The sequence below is a fragment of the Rhinolophus sinicus genome, chromosome 4 (assembly GCF_057876585.1).
Source record: "Rhinolophus sinicus isolate RSI-liver-muscle chromosome 4, RSI-T2T, whole genome shotgun sequence".
Classification (NCBI taxonomy): domain Eukaryota; kingdom Metazoa; phylum Chordata; class Mammalia; order Chiroptera; family Rhinolophidae; genus Rhinolophus; species Rhinolophus sinicus.
The window spans coordinates 68,018,735-68,042,023 of NC_142504.1; the positions used below are offsets into that span (position 1 = coordinate 68,018,735).

The window sequence follows — 23,289 nt, forward strand, 5'->3', positions numbered from 1 at the left end:
ATCATGCTTTTAGCTTTCTATAAAGATGCAGCATCCTAATATTTCCTCTTTTTTACCTCCATGAATCCGAATTTTCACTGCAGTAATAAAGAGCTGATTTCTAGATTTGCAGTTTATTAATGTCAGCTAAATCATCATTTAGTGCAGCTAGCACGTGATCTTACTATTATTTCTCTCTCTGCTTTTGGTGCAAATTGAAAATTTCTTGTAATTTCTAATTCCTCAATTCGGTAATACAATGATGTTTTGAAAATACAAAGATTCTTATTTGTTGCATTTAATATATCCAGTTAAATGACACAATTACTAATCTGAAGGACAGGAACCAATTTTAGTGTATGAAATGCTCCGCCTCTTCCAAGCACAGAATGAAAGAAAAGGAGTTTGATGTCACTATAGGAACACTGGTGAAAACCCAATTCCTCAACAGTGAAGACTGGCACATGAACAGAATGAGGGGTCCTTATATGACTCATTTTAACTCTACGTTTGCCTAAAGGTAGGACACAGATTTCGTGGCTTCAAGTCCATTTCGACTCCATGACTGTAGTGACCGTGTATAACTTCCAGGGTAGCATTTGGATGTAAATTCATGAAACTATATTCTAGCAGATACATTTTAATTTTAGTCACGTAGAAACACTTTAAGTACAGAGATGTGAAAATGGTCCTTTTTCTAACCACAGATAATCAAGGAACTGAAAAATGTGGCAATGACATAAAATGTGACCTAAAAATGTGACAATAACAACTGTAGCTTTTGGTACCTTAAATTGTTAGGAATCTACAGTAAACAATATTTTTTTAGATTGGCTACACCCAGAAATCATCAAGAAAAAATGCACTTCTTCTAATAACACCTCTCTATGAAAATCGACTAGCAGTGCTCTCATGCATTGATGGTCTAAACACGGAGCACAGCTATTATCAGCAGTCTCTTTGAAGAGCTCTTTCCAATTACATTGGCTCCTCCTATGCCACCAACTGGTGACAGACAGTAAAGTGATGACAACATGCCCACGACAAAGCAAATTACAACGGACACAGCACAAGGACTGCTGCTAACTCCAAAATAAGCCACGTATGACTTTAAATAATGAACCATGACTTCAATACTTCTTTTCTACCTACTGGATAACAATAATGATACAAGTCCTACTTCCTATCTGAAACACTGGGATGTTCCCTGTAGAAAACTTGCAATCAACCTTTCAATAAATTCAATGAATCTTATCCCCCCCCACCAGTTATATTTTTCACCAGTGTTGTAGTTTTGAAAAATTTGAGGACGAAGTTTGAGGAGTGATGAACCAAGGAGAAGCAGAGGAGGAGTTATTTGGGGGAATGCTTTTATATCCAAGAGAGAAGTATTTTCCGGGTGTCCCATGTATTTCTCAGAACTGCACTATCATACTTTCCCCCGGGGACTGGAATTCATAATGTAGGGCCTTCTTAGATCACATTCAAAGGCACTGAAGTGAGATTCCAGAAGTATCCAATGTCACCAGCACAGACTTCAGTGGGCAGAGCTCCAGGGACATTTGGAAACACTTTTGTGTATCAGATTACTACTGCCTGAGATGAAAACTATAGTATTAATACATTAATTAAGGTCTGTCTTTTTAGACAGGCCACAATGTCATTTAGACACTGCTGTCATCCACTAAGCAAGCTTCACAAACATTCTAGTATTAGCTATATCTCCTTTGCGAGGCAAACTCCATCAAAAAGTGTCTCACCCACAGGTGCTATGCTATGTACAGAGGTGGACATACCCTGAATCCTTTTAAAGATGGTCTTTACATTAAAGAGCTTTCATTTAGAAACAATAGCTCATGTAAAAGATACTTTGTTGTCATTTCCAGAGTTCAAAAAATGGGCTGCCTTTCCAATCATGGGCTAATAAGAAATACCCATTTTTTTTTCCTTATCAAGAATTTAGGCAAGACTGTTAATGTTTTATAATCAAGTCAAAAACCAAAATACGAAAATGAAAAACATGAAAAAACTCAACAAAACCCAACAAACCCTTACAGTGGGTTACATAGTCACAGATGACCAAATGAAGACATTACCTCAGACCCCTCCAGTGGGCAAGCGATGCTGGTTCGGCTGCAGCCGTGCCCCAGACAGGGACACGGCACGGATGGAGAATGAAGGCATGGCACTAACACTCAAGCATTAGGTGACCGATGATGCCATAGATGAGGCAGCAATTAACGTAGATGAAAGCAAACACACACATGGTGGACAGACACTCAGAGCTGAGGTTGACCTGCCGAGAGGAGTTAGTAAGCTGAGTACACTGCAGCTGTGCCGTTAAAAACAAAAGGGCATTCTCAGAACACCTCAGCAGTTACTTTTAAACCATCACCAGACCTGATCCTTTCTCCACAGATGGGTTTTTGAATGCCCTCCTGTGGGCTGCAGAGAGCCTACAGAAAGCTCTTAGAGCTGGACACAGCTGTAACACAGCTGGTTTGGTCTCTCATACGATTACAATGTGAGAAAAGGGACTGTGGATTCATTCTCAGTTGGCATTAATGGGGCACTGTGCCACCAAAGACACCCCCGAACTGTCTGTGGGTGATCTGCCTTAAAACTGTGCAAATCTGGTTAGAAACATACTGGACTTTCTTTGAATACTATCAAACAAAATAACTTGAAAAACGAAGACAATCATTTTAGCAATCATTTTAGTGATGACAGTTTTCTCAAATGATTTGAAAATAGAGGCATAAAGGCTCCGAACTATCATTAAAGTAATGTTCTTCTTTCCACAACTCCCCATGTGCAAATGGAGCACGAAATAAGTAGTTTTCTAAATTCGACCTCTCACTGTTCATTTTATTTAAACATGAGCAAAGGAGAGGAAAAGTAGGAGAGGCAAACCAGCTCAAATGGTTAATTTTATTAGACAAGCGTATGGGCTGTTAAACACATAGGGCAATTAAAGGTGCAGATTCTCCACTCACCAGATCTGTAATCTAATTTTCTTTCCTCTTAGTTCTACAGTTTTGATTTTAAAGTCAACACCTGTAAATAAAACAAATGAAGATGAAGCAAAAACAATAAAGATGCAATCTGTCACAAAACATAATCCGATTTGTACATTTTCATACCCTTATCAGAAAAACAAACCAAAAAAACCCGATCACTAAATCCCAAAAGAAAAAAGCAGAAGTACACCAGTATTTGTGACTACCCAGTCATTCTACACATCAATACACAACTATAAAAGTCAAGCTATGTTATGTTTTATTCTGAAATATTTATGTAGCATTTGATATTCATAATATAATTTATTACTACCACAAGTTTAGCATAAAAATCATTTAAAATTATATTAACATGCCTTTAAAAGAATATTATCTTGGGGAAAATTCTTACACAGAACACTGGAAACTTAACATGACTTCTTTTATTATATTGTCAATAGTGTGGGAGAGGAATTATTTTTTAAAAATTTACTCACACAAAATAACATACCCAATGTTTATTTATTTTAATTTTAAGAAGCAAACCACCATGTCTCTCTGTCCCTTTCCAATTAATTCAGCCTTCAAAGCTTCAGATAGTTTTTAAATCAAATTTTCTTTTTCTTTCAATTTATTGGGTGACAATGGTTAGTAAAATTACATAGGTTTCAAGTGTACAGTTCTATAATACATCATCTATACACTGCTTTGTGTGTTCACCATCCAGAATCAGTTCTTCATCACCATATATTTGATCCCCTTTTCCCTATTCAATTACCCTCTTCCCTCCTTACCCTCTGGTAACTATTAAACTGTTGTCTGTATCTATGAGTTTTTGTTTCTTTGAAACCAAATTTTCATTTATGTATGATACCTTATATGCTTGTCAGTTACAGAAAACTTAAGTGTTTCAGAATAATATGTTTTACACAATTTTCACAACTAAGAAAAATAAACCAAAGGAATGCTGGCTAAATTTGAGAACGAGAAACACATTCTCTACAGGAATTACTTCCCGACTGCTCTGTAGGATCCCCATGCTGCCGGGCCTCCAACAGGCAGGGGCCGTGTCTGCCAGTTTGAGTGCCACATGGCCACAGGGAGAGCAGGGACACCCCACTTCCAGGCTCTGAACCTCAGGGAACTGATGCAACACTTCAAAGTCAGATGAGGTTCTTGAGGTGAAGCGAACAGCATGTGACTGGCTTTTATAATTAGTAACACACTGTAGACACCAATGCAATACCAAAAGACATGTTTATAACCCTGGGCGGGGGCAGGGCAGCAGCCCTCATCTATACAATACAGAAAAACTGCATGAATATCAAATGTCACAAGAAAACAAAGCTACAGCATACTCTACTACATTTCAATTCTTAATCTCTTACACCAGACATGATTTCAAATGTCACCGAGTGAATGAAACCTGGTTAATTCAATTTCACTTTCAGTTCTGGAACACATTTTTTCAGTCAAATGACACTTTAAAACAGCCTTGAAACAGGAAGCATGTTTGTGTACCACCGACACCCTCAGAGTTCCTTAATGACTCAACCCCAAGAGAAGAGCATGGCTTCAAGTGATATGCTCCAAGGCACAAACAGCAGCCTAGAGAGATTTCTGTTCTGATTTTAAAAAGGCATAGCTCAATGACAAAATACTGTATTCTGCATTTTAGCATCAAGTTGGGACCTTACCATGTTACTCTGTGGTAGTAATTTACAAATCAAATTCATATTTTGTCATGACTACTGTTCTATTTTACTTTTGTTTCCAGTTACTTTTTTTTTTAAAGTTTTAGTTAAGGGAGCTGTAACTTTTGTCTAACATGACTTTATTGAAAAGAGCTGGCAGATGATACTTCTCTTATGAGCTCTGCTTCAAATCAACTAAAAGAATCCTTTGAAACAGCCAGAGCAAATAATTTTTGTTTTGATTAGGTTGTTCTATCTGCTAAGAATTGTTCTGAACCTGAACATGTCAGATACTCTTTTTCAACCAACTTGAATAACTTATCCAACTTTAGCAGTCCTACACTAGGACTATTTTGTAACCACAAAGTTTAATGAATAAAAGTAAAAGGATACTAATACTCAAAATCAGGAAATAAGTGATAATGTTATCGCCATGTGATTATAAATACATGACTAATTTTAATAGGAAAACAAAGATGATAGCGAATAGGATTAATAATCTGTTTAGCCAAAATGAAGACTATCTAGCTTTAGGGAGTAGATTAATGACAAGATAACTAACAACAACAGAAAAATAACCAGTGGTTAAATCTAAAACTCCATAAAAGAAAACAGTTCATTAAATTACTCCTCTTTCTTAAGTGAAACATCCTTTATCACATCAAACAGACACCAAGTGGCGTATAATGACCAAAAACTTACTCCAATTTATGGCTTAAAACATATTCTTGTACCAAAATATACAACTAAATATTCTTAAAAACCTTCTTATATATCAAAAGTATCTCTTAATGTTGTCTACTTTTATTATTTGCATGTCACAGAAATTACAACGATCCTTAATGAAAGGTAACAAGTCATTAACAGCCTTAAATATTCATCAGATTAGTTTTGGGAAAAATCAGCACAGAGAAGCTCCTCACTGAGGAGGACTCCCCAGGCCCCATATTTATAAACAAACGGGGACCAAAAAGGTGGCAACTTTATTTCCATCCACAGCCCTTGCCGGAAACCCAGATTCCTATGGGTCTCTCGACTAACAGAGGGGAAGCTACTCATCCTCAAAGACTAGTCAACACTGACCTAAATCAACACCCGAGCATCTGGCAAAGAAACGCTCTTCTCTGCTGTCCTCATTAGAGAACCTCTTTGTTGGCCCAGAAACCTTTTAAGTCCTCAGGGACTTCCTGTGTGAACCTCTCTGAGGGCCTCACCCCTTACTTATCCTCATTCCTCATGTGTTCCCAGTTCTTGGACCTGAACTCTCTTTTGGCTCTCACACCACATCACTGCTCCTTTTTGTTGGTGTCCCCTCTGAGGGCACAGTCACCTTTGACTCCCGAAAGTCTATGGCACTGCCTGGCACACAATAGCAACTCAATAAATCTGAAGAATGGACACCCGCCCCTTCTTCTCCACCAAATGCTAGATATGTAAGGAGAAATGCTGACTCTTTTTGGAAAATTTAGGGAAATTCAGAACTCATTTCTTTTTTTTTTAAAGCCCAAAGAAAACACTTAAGTAGTAAGGGGGGCAGATGTTCATAGTGTGTTTGGTGGGCAGAGCGGTAGGATAGCAGCAGTGAAATGCAGGGGTGCCCAGCATACATACATCACTCCAGAAACAGAGTATTTCATTTCTCCTACAATTATGCAGTCACTTAGATGGGAAGTAGTCCACTAGGTGAATTATTCTGCCAACAGGAGCTTACCTTTCTTTAAGCTTACTAACGTTATAGAAGTCTTTCTAGAAATATTTTAATCAGAAAGGAAGTACATAAGTCACAGGGCTATAATCCCAAATCAACAGGTGTACACTGAATGCTCTACTTGAGTCACTGTGTCTTCTTCTTGATCTTAATTACCTTTAATAGTAACAACAGTGGATATTTGTCAAACATGCTGTGCCGACTCCAACACATGGAATCCTGCAGCAGTCCAATGAGTGCACTGTTATCTGCATCTTACGGAGGAAAACACCAGTGGAGAGGACAAGGTAATATGCTTTAAGGCCACAGCACATGCTGGTTGAACCTAGACTCAAATTTATAACAGTGTTCACAATGAAAAGTTGTTACAATGAAAGTCAGATGAGTGAAAAAAAGGAAAAGTGAAATGTTCTGCAAATGACCCAGAATCACCATCAAGCTGTTAAAGAGCAAAGCTTAACTTTGCAATTTGTCTTTTTTCTTTGTAGTTGTAGTTCATAAATCTTAGCAATAGCATCAAAAATAGGTATATTTAGTGCTGATAAGATCTGTAAGTTCTCCTTAAGACAAAACATTTCCAAAACATCACTGTATTTCTTTTTGCTGGGACATAAGAACTTACAAAAATGAAAACAACAAAAATAAACAGACGCTTCTTTCTGCACATTCCTTTCCAGAAAAAGCTAAATAAACGCAAAAATAACACCATGGTCCACGCCTATGATTACGGCTGAACAGACGTCCTACCCTTTTTCTTCTCTGCCCTACCCCATCACCAACGATTTTATTTTATTTTACTTAACATTTTCAGGAAGTTGAAGGATTTCAGACTTTGAAATAAATCTCAATTCAAACAGTGGTTGTGATTTTATTGCCACTTTATAACAACCATCTTAAATTTGTAAAGTGGCTTTTCTTTCAAGGATATACAGTGTCATCCAGTTTTGGATATCATATTTCTACTGAGAGAGGATTTCCAGCATTTTCACTGAGTTGAGAGAGAAAATGAAAGCACTATATAAAGGAAAAGAGGGTAATACAGAGACTTCATCAAAATGGCGGCGTGAGGTGAGCCTCTGTAAATCTCCCCTGGAATTTACAACGAATCAAATAACTATAACTCCACAAAGGACTCCCTGCACAGTGGACAGGCAAGACGAAGAGGCCCACTACTGAATGCATCTAAAGGTGGGCGAATCGCACAAGCGGGGGAGGACGGAAGGGGGAAGTGCGGAGCCGGAGCCGCGCAGGCGCAGGACGCAGACCTAGCTCAGTGCGCCAAGCTCGCTGCTTCCCGGAACTACCGCAGCTGCGGGAGAGGGAAGAACTCAGACTGCTAGGGCTCCGCTTATGGCCCACAGGGCTGAGGAGACAGCATATAACACGGCTGAACCCAACGCTCATGGAAGACCTCGGAGAAAAGACTGAGGGAAGAAGGATGAAAACGGTGGTTTAAACCCTCACTGCCCAGCAGAGAATGGAGCCTTAGGCACTGAGACTAGCTGCCCCCTCCTACCCTCCCAGAGCTCGCCCCGGCCCCACCTGCCTGGTGCTAGAAGCGGAACAGTAGCAGTGTCAGATCAAAACAACAGAATATTTGCTGTTCTGAGAACTGTGAACCGCAGATACAGATTCACAGCCCAACTAGTTCCGGCAAAGGGGAGGGAGCTATGGAAGCAGGACCGGCTGTGGTGGTGGGCCATTGCTCTGGGCCACCTCTCACAACTCACCCCGCCCCTGGCCCCACCTATCTGGGCGGATCCCTGCAGGAGTAAACAGAACTGATGAACTCAAGGCTCTGAATCTGGAGCAGGAAGAGCTTTGGAACTCCAAAAGCTCTCTGCATACCCGCACGACACTGCACCCTGTGACCCAGGTGAACTATTAACAGAGGAGAAGCCCGTCTCCCAGGGAATCCCCCCATTGTGTGAGAAGCTGGAATAGTGCAGAGAAAACATAGCACTACCATGTGAGAGAGAAAAAAAAGGCTGCATTCGGAGAGAAAATAAAACATTCTACCAACAAGTACTGGAAAACAAAAGAAAGACCTCTTCATATCAAGCTGTTGCAGAAGCCACTCCTGTAGATGTCTAGGAAGAGAAATAATAAATCAGCAATTGCCATGAATAACCAAGGCAACAAGACAACTCAGAAAGAAAGTGAAAAGTCTCCCGAAAAGGAATTTAAAGATATGGAAACACATGACTTAAATGACAGAGAATTCAAGATTGTAGTTCTGAAAAAACTCAATGAGATGGAAGAAAACACAGAAAGACAGTTTAATGAACTCAGAAACACAATCAAAGAACAACATGAGCATTTTACAAAAGAGATTGAAATTTAAAAAAAGAACCAAATAGAATTTCTGGAGATTAAGAACTCAATAGAAGAAACTAAGAATGAAATAGCCAGCTTAGGTAGTAGAGTTGACCAGATGGAGGAAAGAATCAGTGACATCGAAGACAGAAACCTGAAAATGACACAGATGGAAGAAGAAAGAGACGAGACTTAAAAGAAATGAAAGAACTCTACAAGAACTTTCTGACTCCATCAGAAAGAGCAATATAAGAATAATGGGCATACCAGAAGGAGAAGAGAGAAAGGAACAGAGAATATATTCAAACAAATTGTCGATGAGAACTTCCCAAACTTGTGGACAGAACTGGATCCTTGAATCCAAGAAGCAAATAGAACACCTAATTACCTCAATCCCAATAGGCCTTCTCCAAGGCACATTGTATTGAAGCTGTCTAAAATCAATGACAAAGAAAGAATCCTCAAGGCAGCCAGGGAAAAGAAGACAGTAACCTACAAAGGAAAGCCCATTAGATTATCATCAGATTTTCAGCAGAAACTCTACAAGCCAGGAGGGAGTGGAATCAAATATTCAAACTATTGAAAGAGAGAAATTATGAGCCCAGAATAATATATTCAGCAAAGATATCCTTTAGATATGAAGGAGGAATAAAGACTTTTCCAGACATACAGAAGCTGAGGGAATTTTCTAATACACGACCTGCACTACAAGAAATACTAAACGAGGCTATTTGACCACCATCAAAAGGGACAATTTGTGGCAACCAAAACATAAAAAGGGGGAGAGCAAAAGCATTAACCAGAATATGGGAATGGCAAAAGTAAGTGTGTTGAAGAAAATGGAATACCCTAAATAGGACTTTCTTTTACATAAACTTAAGGGTAACCACTCAAAAAAAATCCAGAACTGAAATATATACCGTAATAAAAAACAGAGGGAAACATGATAGAATATCACCACACAGGAATGACAGACAACAACAAAAGGCAAAGAAACAATGGAGACACAGTCTTACCAGAAAACTAAAGATAGCATGACAGTAAATCCTCACATATCAATAATCACCCTAAATGTAAACGGACTGAACTCACCAATAAAAAGGCAGAGTAGCAGATTGGATCAAAAAATTACACCCAACCATATGCTGTCTCCAAGAGACACATCTCAGCTACCAGGACAAGCATAAACTCAAAGTGAAAGGGTGGAAATTGACACTCCAGGCAAATGGTACCCAGAGAAAATCAGGTGTAGCCATACTGATGTCAGATGAAACAGACTTCAGGGTGAAAAAGGTAACACGAGACAAAGATGGACATTTCATAATGGTAAAGGGGGCTATACAACAAGAAGACATAATAGTCATCAATATTTATGCCCCCAAAATCAGGGAGCACCGAAATATACCAAGCAAATACTAACAGAACTAAAGGGAGAAATTGACCAAAACACAACTATACTAGGGGACTTAACACGTTTCGTACGGATCACGAGAATCTTCACGAGGGATTTAAACCCCGCCGTATGCAACGTGTTAAATACATCATTGACAGCTATGGATAGATCATCCAAACAGAAAATAAATTACGAAATAGCAGCCCTAAATGATGCATTAGATGAAATGGACATAACTGACATATAGAGAACTTCATCCTAAAACATCAGACTATACATTTTTTTCTAGTGTACGTGGAACATTCTCAAGGATAGACCATATATTTGGACATAAAATCAGCCTCAGCAAATTTAAGAAGATTGAAATCATAAATCATACCAAGCATATTCTCTGATCATAGGGCTTTGTAATGAGATATCAACTACAAAAAGAAAGCAGGAAAAAACACAAATACATGGAGATTAAACAACATACTTTTAAAGAACGACCGGGTCAAAGAACAAATTAGAGGAAAGATCAAAAGATACATAGAAACAAATGATAATGGAAATACATCCTACCAAAATTTTTGGGAAGCAGCGAAAGCAGTTTTAAGAGGGAAATTTATATCATCACAGGCCTATCTCAGTGAAAAGAAAAATCCCAAATAAATAACCCCATATTACACCTTAAAGAACTAGAAAAAGAAGAACAAATGAAACCCAAGGTCAGCAGAAGAAAGGAAATAAGAAAAATCAGAGCAGAACTAAATGAAATAGACAACAAAAAGACAATAGAAAAAATTAATGTGACAAAGACCTGGTTCTTTGAAAAGATTAACAGAATTGACAAACCCTTGGCTAGACTCACTAAGATAAAAAGAGAGAAGACACTAATTAACAAAATCAGAAATGAAAAAAGGAAGTTATCTCGGATGTCACAGAAACACAAAGGATCATCCAAGAATACTATGCAGGACTATATGCCACCAAATTCAATAACCTAGAAGAAATGGACAAGTTCTTGGAAACATATAGCCTTCCTAGGCTGAACCATGAAGAACTGGAAAATCTAAGCAGACTGATCACCAGTAACGAAATTGAATCAGTCATCCAAAACCTTCCCAAAAGCAAAAGTTCGCGACTCGATGGGTTCACTAGTGATTTCTACCAAACCTTCAAAGAGGATCTAATACCAATCCTGCTCAAACTCTTCCAAAAAACTGAAGAAGAGACAGTACTCCCTAACTCATTTTATGAGGCCAACATTACCCTGATACCAAAACCTGGTAAGGACAACACAAAAAAAGAAAACTACAGACCAATATCTCTGATGAATACAGATGCAAAAATCCTAAACAAAATTCTAGCAAATCGAATGCAACAATGCATTAAAAAGATTATTCATCACGACCAAGTGGGGTTCATCCCCGGAGCACCAGGATGGTTCAACATCTGCAAATCCATCAATGTGATACATCACATAAACAAAATAAAGGACAAAAATCATATGATTATATCAATTGATGCAGAAAAAGCATTTGACAAGATACAACATCCATTTATGATTAAAACACTTAATAAAATAGGTATAGAAGGAAAATACCTTAACATAATAAAGGCCATATATGACAAACCCTCAGCTAATCTCATAATTAATGGTGAAAAACTGAAGCCTTTTGCTCTACGTTCAGGAACACGACATGGCTGTCCCCTATCACCTCTGCTTTTCAACATAGTGTTGGAAGTCCTCACCAGAGCAATCAGGCAAGAGAAAGAAATAAAAGGCATCCAATCTGACAATGAAGAAATTAAATTGTCACTCTTTACAGATGTCATGATGCTATATATAGAAAACCCTAAAGACTCCACCAAAAAGCTATTAGAAACAATCAATGAATACAGTAAAGTTGCTGGCTACAAATTCAACGTACAAAAGTCCATTGCTTTCCTATATACTAACAATGAAATCTCAGAAAAAGAAATACAAAAAACAATTCCTTTTGCAATTGCAGCAAAAAGAATAAAATACCTAGGAATAAACTTAACCTAGGATGTGAACGACCTGTATGCTGAAAACTATAAGACATTTTAAAAGAAACTGAAGAAGACACAAAGATATGGAAAGACATTCCCTGCTCATGGATTGGAAGAATCAACATAGTTAAAATGGCCATATTACCCAAAGCAATACACAGATTTAATGCAATCCCCATCAAAATCCCAATGGCATTTTTAAAAGAAATAGAACAAAAAATCATCAGATTTGTTCGGAACCACAAATGACCCCGAATAGCCAAAGCAATCTTAAGAAAAAAGAACAATACTGGAGGTATCACACTTCCTGACTTTAGCTTGTACTACAGGGCTACAATAATCAAAACAGCATGGTATTGGCAGAAAAACAGACACATAGACCAATGGAATAGAACTGAGAACCCAGAAATAAAACCACATAAATATGGACAGATAATTTTTGACAAAGCAGCAGAAAACATACAATGGAGGAAAGACAGCCTCTTCCATAAATGGTGCTGGGAGAACCGGATAGCCACGTGCTAAAGAATGAAACTGGACTGCTATCTGTCACCATGTACCAAAATTAATTCAAAATGGATCAAAGACTTAAGCATAAGATCTGACACAATAAACTGCACAGAAGAAAACATACGTACTAAACTTTTGGACCTTGGGTTCAAAGAGCATTTTATGAATTTGACTCCAAAGGCAAGGGAAGTAAAAGCTGAAATAAACGAATGGGACTATATAAAACTAAAAAGCTTCTGCACAGCAAAAGAAACCATCGACAAAATACAGAGGCAACCAATTGAATGGGAGAAGATTTTCACAAACAGTGCCTCCGATAAGGGGCTAATATCCAAAGTACACAAGGAACTCATGAAACTCAACAACAACAAAAAACAAACAACGCAATTGAAAAATGGGCAGAGGACTTGAAGAGACATTTCTCCAAAGAGGACATACAAATGGCAAATAGACATATGAAAAAATGCTCAACATCAGTAATCATCAGAGAAATGCAAATAAAAACCACAATGAGATATCACCTCACCCCAGTCAGAATGGCTATCATCAACAAGACAAATAGTAACAAGTGTTGGAGAGGCTGTGGAGAAAAAGGAACCCTCATACACTGTTGGTGGGAATGCAGACTGGTGTAGCCATTATGGAAGGCAGTATGGAGGCTCCTGAAAAAATTACAAATAGAATTATCATATGACCCAGCAATTCTTCTCCTGGGTATGTACCAAAAAAATCTGAAAAGATTTATCCATAAAGACACGTGTGCTCCAATGTTCACTGCAGCTTTATTTACCGTGGCCAAGACATGGAAACAACCAAAATGTCCTTCGATAGAGGAATGGATAAAGAAGTTGTGGTATATATACACAATGGAATACTATTCGGTAGTAAGAAAAGATGAAATAGGACCATTTGTGACAACATGGATGGATCGAGATTATAATGCTAAGCGAAATAAGTCAGACAGAAAAAGCAGAGAACCATGTGATTTCACTGATGTGTGGTATATAAACCAAAAACAACAGAAGAACAAGACAAACAAATGAAGAAACAAAAACTCATAGACACAGACAATAGTTTAGTGGTTACCAGAGGGGGTGGGAGATGAGGGTAAAGGGGATCAAATATATGGTGATGGAAGGAGAACTGACTCTGGGTGGTGAACACACAATGGGATTTATAGATGATGTAATACAGAATTGTACACCTGAAATGTATGTAATTTTACTAACAATTGTCACCCCCATAAATTAAAAAAAAAAAAGAAGGTAATACAAACTGGCTGTCAGTAGACCATCTTTCTTTTGTTTTGTTTTTTAATTAAAGTTTATTGGGGTGACAATTGTTAGTAAAATTACATAGATTTCAGGTGTACAATTCTGTATTACATCATCTATAAATCCCATTGTGTGTTCACCACCCAGAGTCAGTTCTCCTTCCATCACCACATATTTGATCCCCTTTACCCTCATCTACCCTCATTCCCCTCAGTAGACCATCTTTCAATTCCTGTACTGAAGGCCCCTGAACTTGACAAATCCTATTATTTAATATTATCTGGCTTTTTTCTTACACTTCGTTGTGAATACTGAACGACATAAAAACTAAGTAGTATAACTAAAATAGTCTCATCGTCTAGAAGTAGGTACCAGTAAAATAGTAAAATAACTATATGCCATCAAAGCATGCTTATCAGGCCTGAGGATATCCGATGTCTATCCAAGTTTAATAAGATCTGCCTCTCTTCCAACCAGGTTGGACCTGCCTCCACTCCAGCACATAAAGACCACACAGAGTCTCTGTGTCCGACATGTGCAGGGGCACAGGAGAGACCCTTGCACTCACTGGAACACACACAGTGACACCACAAACTACATCAGGCAGGGAGAGGAGAGACTGAGGTTATCAAAGTAAATGTCTGGGGAACTGAGTACAAGCACCACCTCCAAGCCCATCAGAACAGGCAATTCCATTTCTATGAAGTATACGCGTATGAAAGAATTTTACAGAAAGGGGCTTTTCTCTTCATAATAAAATTATTAAGAACTCTTTTGTGGTGTTGACTATGCTTCACGTACTAGTCTAAGAGCTTTATAAGTATACATTAACTCGCTGCATGAGGCAGATATTATTATTGTCCTATAGACAAAAAAATGGAGTCAGAGGTTAATAACTTGCCCAAGGTCATCAAGCTGGTAAGTAATGGAGCATAGATTTGAACCTGGGCTGAAAGGCTCCAGGCTCTGCCCCACCCTGCACAGCCTCATCTGATGTGTAAGGAAGGAATAACTGGAAGGGAAGTATAACATATACTTTATGTTAAAAAAGAATTTTGCGGGCGGCTAGATGGCTCAGTTGGTTAGAGCACGAGTTCTCAACAACAAGGTTGCCAGTTCAATTCCTGCATGGGATGGTGGGCTGCGCCCCCTGCAACTAAAGACTGAAACAGCAACTGGACTTGGAGCTGAGCTGCACCCTCCACAACTAGATTAAAGGACAACGACTTGACTTGGAGCTGATGGGCCCTGGAGAAACACACTGTTGCCCAACATTCCCCAATTGAAAAAAAAAAAAAAAGAATTTTGCATGGCTAGGGAAATACTGTAAGAGTGAGGGATGCTGGCGGGCTTGGACAGACGGTTCCAGCAAGTGCAGGCCTTCCTCCGCTCCCTGGTTACAGACCCTTATCATTCTGACCTCCTGGTCACAAGAAGAGAACCTTTATGGGGAAGGAGGATCTGGGGAAAAAAATCAAAACAAAAACAAAACTCAGATGGTCAAATGCTGGGTCAGTAGTATTTTCTTCTTATGCAAAAAATGTAAACGTTACTACTACTCAGATTGGGTCCATAAAACTACAAGGACTGTTAAATGATTTTGTATTTTCTCGTCATGTTTTTACATTTTGGTATTTCATACTAACCTGTATATATTTTACTACGGTAGGCTAACAGGTTATTTTTTGGAGTGTTTGAGAGTTTTTGCATCTGTGATCTAAATTAGGAGAAGAGAACATAACTGACATTTATAATTGCCTGTTCTAGGCTAGGTACATTAAGATATTTTACCCCCATTTATTCCTCCTGTACCAGAAGATGGGAAAAAAGTGTAAGTCCTACTTATTTTTGTTTGTTCGTTTTTTTCTTTCTATGAATGAGGAAAATGAAGTTAAGCTGTTCGCTGAAAGACACTGATAGCTTGTGGTAGAGCTGGCACTTACATCCAGCACTGGGAGCCCACCTCTGAAATCCACACTCTTCCCATAATATCCCCTCACCTGGGGAGAACCTAGAATGCAAGTAGTGGCCAAGGAGAAGGTCAAGTGTTTTTCTTTTTAAGTGAAAAATTAAAAGTGGAAATTAGATGGTAGGTGTGTGATTCTTGGGCAGTCAATAAGAGCCGAGTTTGTGTAGCAAGCCTACAGCGGGGAGACAGCACATGGGAGACAGCAGAACAAACTCCTCATTTAGAAGGGCCCATTCCTTCACCTGAGTCCTGGCTTAGTGGGTCCTGAAGCTTCTGCATTAAATTGAGCTAGGAAACCAATTTAAGGCGAGTTTCATTCATCAGCTACTTCCATCATAAGCTTGCCTAAGGTGGAGTTTCAGGTTGTTGTTTTGTTTTGTAAACTAAGAAGGCATTATGTAAGCACCAGTAACCAAACAGTGGAGGGTGTCAGGTTGGGAGGGGCGGGGGGGGAGGGGGGGGCAAAGGTTTTTCTATGGAATGTAGTATTCTGTTAAGTCTGTGTTATTTTCTCATTTTAAAGGAAAGGATATTTTAAAAAAATAATTGCATTTAATTAAGGGCACTATTTTAGGACTGCAGTTTTGGTTTTCCAAATTATTTTCCAAATGTCAAAGATGTGCAATAAAAGAACCTAAGGAAAAATCAAATTTTTCCTTTGTTGAAGTACAAAAGCATAGCATTTTACCTTTTTCTAAACATTTTATTATGGCTATCTCCATGACTCACTTCCCTTTCTGAAAAGGACAAGCCAGGTGAGCAGGTGTTAGTTTTGTGTCCTATAAAATGGTTAGCAGAATGGTGTCTCACATAAATATGAACAGCCTCTCAAAAATATCTGCGGACTACTGTACAAAGCTGTTTTCTTTACAAATTGAAACAAATACTTAATTAGAACAATGTATCGGGCACCCAAGCCTGGTGAATAATTTGGACCTATCAGTTCTCAAAGGAACCAAGTCTGCCTTCTCAAGCCAGTTTCAAGATCTGTTAACAGACTGCTCCTGGAAGACTGCACAGGCTGGAGGGAGAAAAGCAATCTCTAAGAATCTGGATCTCTATCATGCATAATGAACTCTTTCTTCTTCAGTGCCAGTGCAGAAAAGTGAAAGCCTGAATGCACTTAAGCCAGGTCTTTAAATAGATTTGTATTCAACCTAAACAACCTCACCGCAACTACACTTCAATACTTTCTTTGAAAGACAGCTATTTTATTTCACAAAAACCGACACACTTCTCCACAAACCTATTGGTTTGCATTAAGATCATTGAATAAACCTAATTACACAACACATGGCATATGCTGGTACAAAAACTAAATGTTAACCAAGATGCATCAGTTCCTTTCACATTCACATCTCCCTGAGTCATCGTGTTACATCATTTTGGCAGGGGAGTGAAATGACACTGCAGAGCCCATGGTGCTGGGCTTTTGGAGTGGGAATTCTGGACGAATTTCTCTCTCTTTTAAGTGAAACACTCAGGCAGTTCAGCTACGGCTTGGAAGACTACATATAAATACAGAAGAGCAAAATAAAATACACAGCTTAGATAGAATTCAAATCTAGTTCTAGACATTCATTCCGGGTTTCCTCTGATTTAAGTTTCGAGAAGTACGACTATTTAATGTCCCTTGATAGCGGTTCCATTGCTTCTAGGTAAAGTGACCAGTCACTCGTTGGACTGCATTTCACTGATCATGTCACCTAATATTCAAAGCCAAACCCACAGGCCTTTCTGCCGGGGATTTACATTCACTTGTTCCGTGGACCTCTGGATTCTGCTTCCAGCTGAACTGCTGATTCTGATAAAATGCAGTCACCTGCATCACAGAAGTTTCCCCACCCTGGGAACAGGCATCCTGAGTGTACCCTCATCTCAACATAGGACTCAAAAGGAATGTGTTCTCAGAGAACACAGGGACTACAGCAGGTAACGGAGTGAAAATGGCTTCAGTAAAGCGCTATCATCTTCTAAGACCAGTTACTCTCAGGGGCCAGCCTGCGAAGTTCAACGCACTGCTGCAAAATGAGAAAAACAAAGACAGCGTACAGAGGGTCTCAGAACAAATTCAAAAACCTTTTAAATTCTGATTTTCTGTCTTTCCCAATTTTGCAGGGGTCTACTTCATTTCCAAATGTCCTTCCTTGGTGAAATAAAAGAACTGGTAATCCTATGTTGACCTCCAGCACTTTGGGGGAAATTTCACTGCCCAGGAAAATCAGAATTCTGGTCTAGACCGCCTTACTGCTACTTTTCCTCTGTTTAAAATACTAAATTTGGGGAAGTTTTTAATAAATATGTAAAAGGCTTAAGATATGTGACTCAATGTCCAGGTAAACAATTTAATTCTTAGAGCATTATTTTAATACCCAGTAGGCAAGTTGACAAGTGATGACAGAGCCATAGAAAAAGTCAATTTCATTGATACCATAAATCAATGACATCACGATTTTCACAGGGCCGTAGGGAGGATCAAATTAGATAAGCTGGAAAGGGCTTCATGATTCTGATCAATTAGAAATGTCACAACACAAAGTAAATATAAATCTCAAGGCAAGCTAAGGCACAAGACAGCTGGAATTCATTGTAGCCCTGCCCCTGACCACTTGCTGACTAGCTGTGCCACAGCGGCTAAGCTGTTTTCCTTTCTGGACCTTTCTTTCCTCATCTGTAAAATGAGGATAACTTTCAGGATTGTTGTGAGGATTAGAAAGTGTGCTTTTGCTGGTACATAGTAAATGCTCAACAGATTGTAGCTACTAATAGAACGCTATATTTTATATGTCTAACAACTAAATTACTTTGGCAGAGCCTAAATCAAGAGCCCAGGCGCCTCAATATTACTCTAGTTTTTTTTCTAGAATGCAAAGCTGCTGGAGTAGTGTTGGGTGCTGTCTGGTAAAACCATTTCAATCCAAACAAAATTAGCAGCTAGCTTCCAACAGTTACATAGAAATAAAACAAAGGTTGACAAACAATTTCATGTTTTTTTTTAATATATGCTAGTTGTGAATTTCTACAGCCAATTAGTTCTTCTTATCCATTTCTCAAACTTCAAAACACTGCTCCTGTATTTTTTAAAGAACCTGTCAATTATGCTGTCTATATCAGACTAAGTAACTCAATCCCATGAATACAAGACACCATTTGAAAATAATATTCCACCTAGACAATTTCCATTAGTCAATTATTAAAAACAGTCTTTTTAGCTTTTCTTATTCCGGTGAATTTTGTGTGTCTTATAAACCAAATCAACTTCTGATCTGATTAATAATTTTTAAAAAATCAACATTCTGCTCATTTAGTTTTACAAAATAGGTTCATTATCTCAAATCCCTTGGGATTTCCACTACAATCTTTTATAGAAGGCCCAGGTGAGTCTGATTCACTTTAAAAAGGCACTTTGGAGGCATTTTCTTCTTCTAGCCTCTGAATTACACAGGCCATCACTTCAGTGAAGCACCTTGGTCTGCATATGCTCAGACTCTTAGCCTCCCTGTTGCAAGGTGCATGGTATTTTCCAGATCCTGCTGTCATGAGCAGAGCACATCTGCAAGTCCAGACGGGTAAGGGTAGGTGCTACTGTGGAAGGGAATCTTTCTCTGTGTAAATCTGAGTGTACTACATGGAGATGAAACTCGACAAACTGGCCCCAGAAGAACCTATGAGTTAATTGCTCTGATGGCAGGCATTCAGGTGAGGTAATCACAATTCTACACCACGCCCAATGCCATATTTAAGTAGCATTTTTCTAAAGGAACTTGAGGAATGAATTTGTTACAGCACTCCAATGGGGAGGAAGCCTCCCCTAACCAGTCCTCACCCTACCTTTGGTTGGAGGGGCTCCCCAAATATTCTGTACACATCTCTACCCTTGGATCATCTTGTTCCCCAGGACTCTGGGCCATATCTGGGAAGATTATGTCCTTTGCACCACTGAGTCCCCAGTGGGTAGCATAGCACCCAAAACACATTAAGTGCTCATTAAGTGATCTGATAAGTGGAAGGAAAAAGCAATTCAGAGGCAGAGCTTGAAGGGGGTTAATTAGCTTTCTTAAAGTGCCTTCACACTCTGGATCAGACCAGAAGTTATCATTTTTCTCTCAACTTCCCACAATTAATAAACACTTACCAAGCCAAGTACTGTAGGCTACATATGGAGGAAACAAAAATGAGCTACATAGGAATCCAACTGCACAAGGAACCTCAAAATGGTAGTTGTGGAAGAGAGTATGTGGATGTTTAAGTGTATGTATTTGTTTGTTAAGAAGACGGAGGAAGAAAATGTCTGGTTTCCTTGCCTCCCACTTTCTTCCTCATTCCCAAATATCCTATGGAATCCTGGCCAATCAGTTGCACTGCCTCCATGCAAAGCTGTACTCAGAGACTTCATGCTGCAGTTGCCGTAGGATAAGGTCCATACTCCTTGGCGTGGCAGTCAAGGTCTTGAAGCATTCATTCCTCAAGTCCCCTAACGAGTCTTTTGCAGAATGTGGGGGTGCTGCTCCACTGTGGCCCCCCGTTAGAAAACGCCTCTCCATCTCCCCTCTGTCCCACTCTAAAGCACACCTCTGGCTCATCCATCTCTTATCTTACTTTCATCCACCCAAGCCCTGTTACCCACCCATTCATTAGTGCCTGTGCCGATTTCTCTTCATCACACATTTTTATACATTTAAAGTGTGGAGCCGAAACAGATGGTAATTCTGAACTACTTTTAACTCTTTTATTTATGTTAGGTACTAAACTAACAGTATAAACCCTCATTATATGACCCAAGACTGGATATCTGAAACAGGTATAGTTATGCTACTGAATTTTAATATCAAGGTCCCAAGGCCAATATTTAAAAACAAACAGGATACAGAGAGTACAAGTATTTCCAGAGTGATCTATTCCAAAAAAAGCTTTAAGGGAAACAAATTGTCACAAACAAAACAAAAAGACAGTATAAAATTTGGGGGATTAATTTTCTATTAAGACATTTTAAATGTAGTATTTTTTTTTGTTACATGGAAATTTAAAACCAATTAATTCCCAAATTGTACTGCTTTGGAACTACCTACAATACTAAATATATATACAAAAATGAGAAATGATACTTTTAATTCTGAATTTCAAAGTACTATTCAATGTTTTTTTGTACTTCCCCTCCTGGCCTACCAATGAATGTGACTGCCCTTTATTTTGAAGAACCACCTCATCTATGGGTTTCCCGCAGCTTTGACAGCTTTTAAGTGGTTTTCCATGGAAACAACTGTTACTCACACCCACCTGACAAACCTACACTGAGTCCTGTACATTTGATTTCATGAAAAAAATATCCCCTGCAGTTTCAATTTGAGGTCCTGAGGACACTATACTTCCTGACCTGGAGTGCTCCTGTATTACATCACTGCTGTACTTCACAGTAGCTGGGAGGTACTGGAAGACTTGTCTCCACTTTTGTGAGTCCCTGCGTTGAGGTCATGGACAAGGACAAGGACAGCTGAGGTCCCTCTGCCCTGCCTTTATAGTTAAGGCAAGACATTTTGTGTAGTTTTAGACTTAATATTCTCCATAGGCGCTCCACAGGGATTTTTAAACTTCGTTATTTTAGCGCCTTATAAAAGAGAGTTCAAAATTAGAAAATAAACCCTGGTTTACTGTAGAAATACTCTTCTGGAGGCAAAGCTAAGGCACCAAAACTCACTACAGATGACCCACTTTGGCTTCTAGCCAGGGGCACAGCTTCACTACACTACATACCTGCTGCCCACCTCGCACGACCTTTTTCTTGGGTGATTAATATTAGGGCTGGGAGTTTCCGTGGAGAGATGCTCACAGTGTCCCAGAGCTGAAAGGGACCAATGCATCAATCACCCTGGCCTCAGGACAGCCGCTGGAGGGTGCGAGAGGGGACGCTGAGACGCTCCGACTGGGGCCGTGCGAGAGGTTTGCGCCAGCAGGCTCCAAGGGCAAGTATGCGTGGAGATTACACCAAAATTTCTCCGTCTGGCTTTGGGAATTGGATCAAAGGGCTTCCAAGGGGCCGCCGCCCCCTCCCCCTAGATGTCACCGAGAGGCCCATCCACCTAATGCAAGGCCACCCAAGGCCATATAGTTGGAAAAAGGCTAACAGGCGATGCGAACGAGGCCGACAGAGAAAGCGCCGACGGCAGGAGGGCCCAGCCCCAGAGCCCTTACCCACGGTGGACTTGCAGGCCTCGCAGAAGGTGTCGTCGGTGAAGCGCTCCATCAGGCTGGTCTTGCCCACGCCGCGGGAGCCGATGATGATGACCTGCAGCTTGAAGTCAGCCGGCCTGGGGGGCTGCTTCCTCCGGCGGGCCTGGCCACCCGACAGCGCCGGGGAGCCCGCGCCCAGACCACCGCCGCCCCCGGCCCGCCTCTGCAGCGCGCTGCCCGGATCCATGCACGCATACGGCTCCCGCTCGGCCCGCCGCCCGCAGCCGCCCGCCCCCGGGCCGCGCGCCCCGGGCTCCGGCGCCCCTTGGGCCTCCGCCGTGCGCCGGGGGTCGGCCCGGAGCTCGGCGTCCGCCCGCTCGAGCGGCCCCGGTGGCCCGTGGACTCCGCGCTGCAGCTGCGCCGCTGGCCGGTTCCCCGCGTCCCCGTCCACGCCGCCGCCGCTGCCGCCGCCGCCGCCGCCGCCGCCAGGAGAGGAGGAAGGGAAGCAGCTACTCCGCAGCAGCGGCAGCAGCATCCCGGACGAGGAGGGGCAGGAAGCGCAGGCGCGGGGAGGGTGGGCGGAGCGGCTGGGCTCGCGCCGGGCGGGAGGTCCGGCGCACGCGCGCCCCTTGCGGGCAGGAGGACCGCGGTGTCCTGCGCGCCTCTGCCGTTGCCCACCTCTCTTCACCTCCTACGCTTCCTTGTACCCCTTCTGCTCTGTTTCCACTGCGTGCAGCTTGCCACCTCTTTTTTCCTTCTCTTTTCTTTCTGTCGGCTCTTTTGTTTTCCCTTTCTCTTCTACATTTCCCCTTCTCCCTGCTTTCACTGAGCAGTCCTAAGACACCATGCCCGTTTATTAGCCATCTGTTCCCCAGATCTATTACGCTCTCAAAATACTGACTCCCAAAGCACTGCCGCAATTCACAATGTTGCCAGGACGCCCGCAAGTCCCTCAGCCAAGTCTCCACCGTCACACCTGGCCAACTTGGGGCTCCTGTCAAGCCCCGCTCTCGAGCACACCCCCACTTACTGGTAGAAGCCCCGCGCACGTCTGATTGGTCTTTCCCTATCATGTGTATCTTCCATTTTCCACATGAAATACACGAAATCAATTATTTTTAGCCCCGATTGCTGCCTCATTCAAAGTTAGGAAGTTTTTGTTCTGTTTAACTTTAAAAATAATGGCATGCTCCTTGGGGGAAGCAAATGAGTTAGAACTCAAACTGTAGTAAGAAACTCCAAGATTGAAAGTCCAGAAGTTTA

The 23,289-nt window shown here is 40.6% G+C and overlaps 1 protein-coding gene across 2 annotated transcripts in view; it reads right to left on the bottom strand.

Moving 5' to 3' along the window:
• Nucleotides 1-22,576, bottom strand: part of RAB12 (RAB12, member RAS oncogene family) — a 31,209-nt gene extending 8,633 nt beyond the window's left edge. For both annotated transcript variants that reach the window (XM_019755759.3, XM_019755758.3), the window contains exons 1-2: nucleotides 22,048-22,576; nucleotides 2,976-3,036 (exon numbers count right to left, since the gene is read on the bottom strand). In XM_019755759.3, the coding sequence (XP_019611318.2) occupies nucleotides 2,976-3,036; nucleotides 22,048-22,561 (575 nt within the window). In that variant the 5' untranslated portion in view covers nucleotides 22,562-22,576. The remainder of the gene's footprint in view (nucleotides 1-2,975; nucleotides 3,037-22,047) is intronic.
• Between the last annotated feature and the right edge of the window lie 713 nt (nucleotides 22,577-23,289).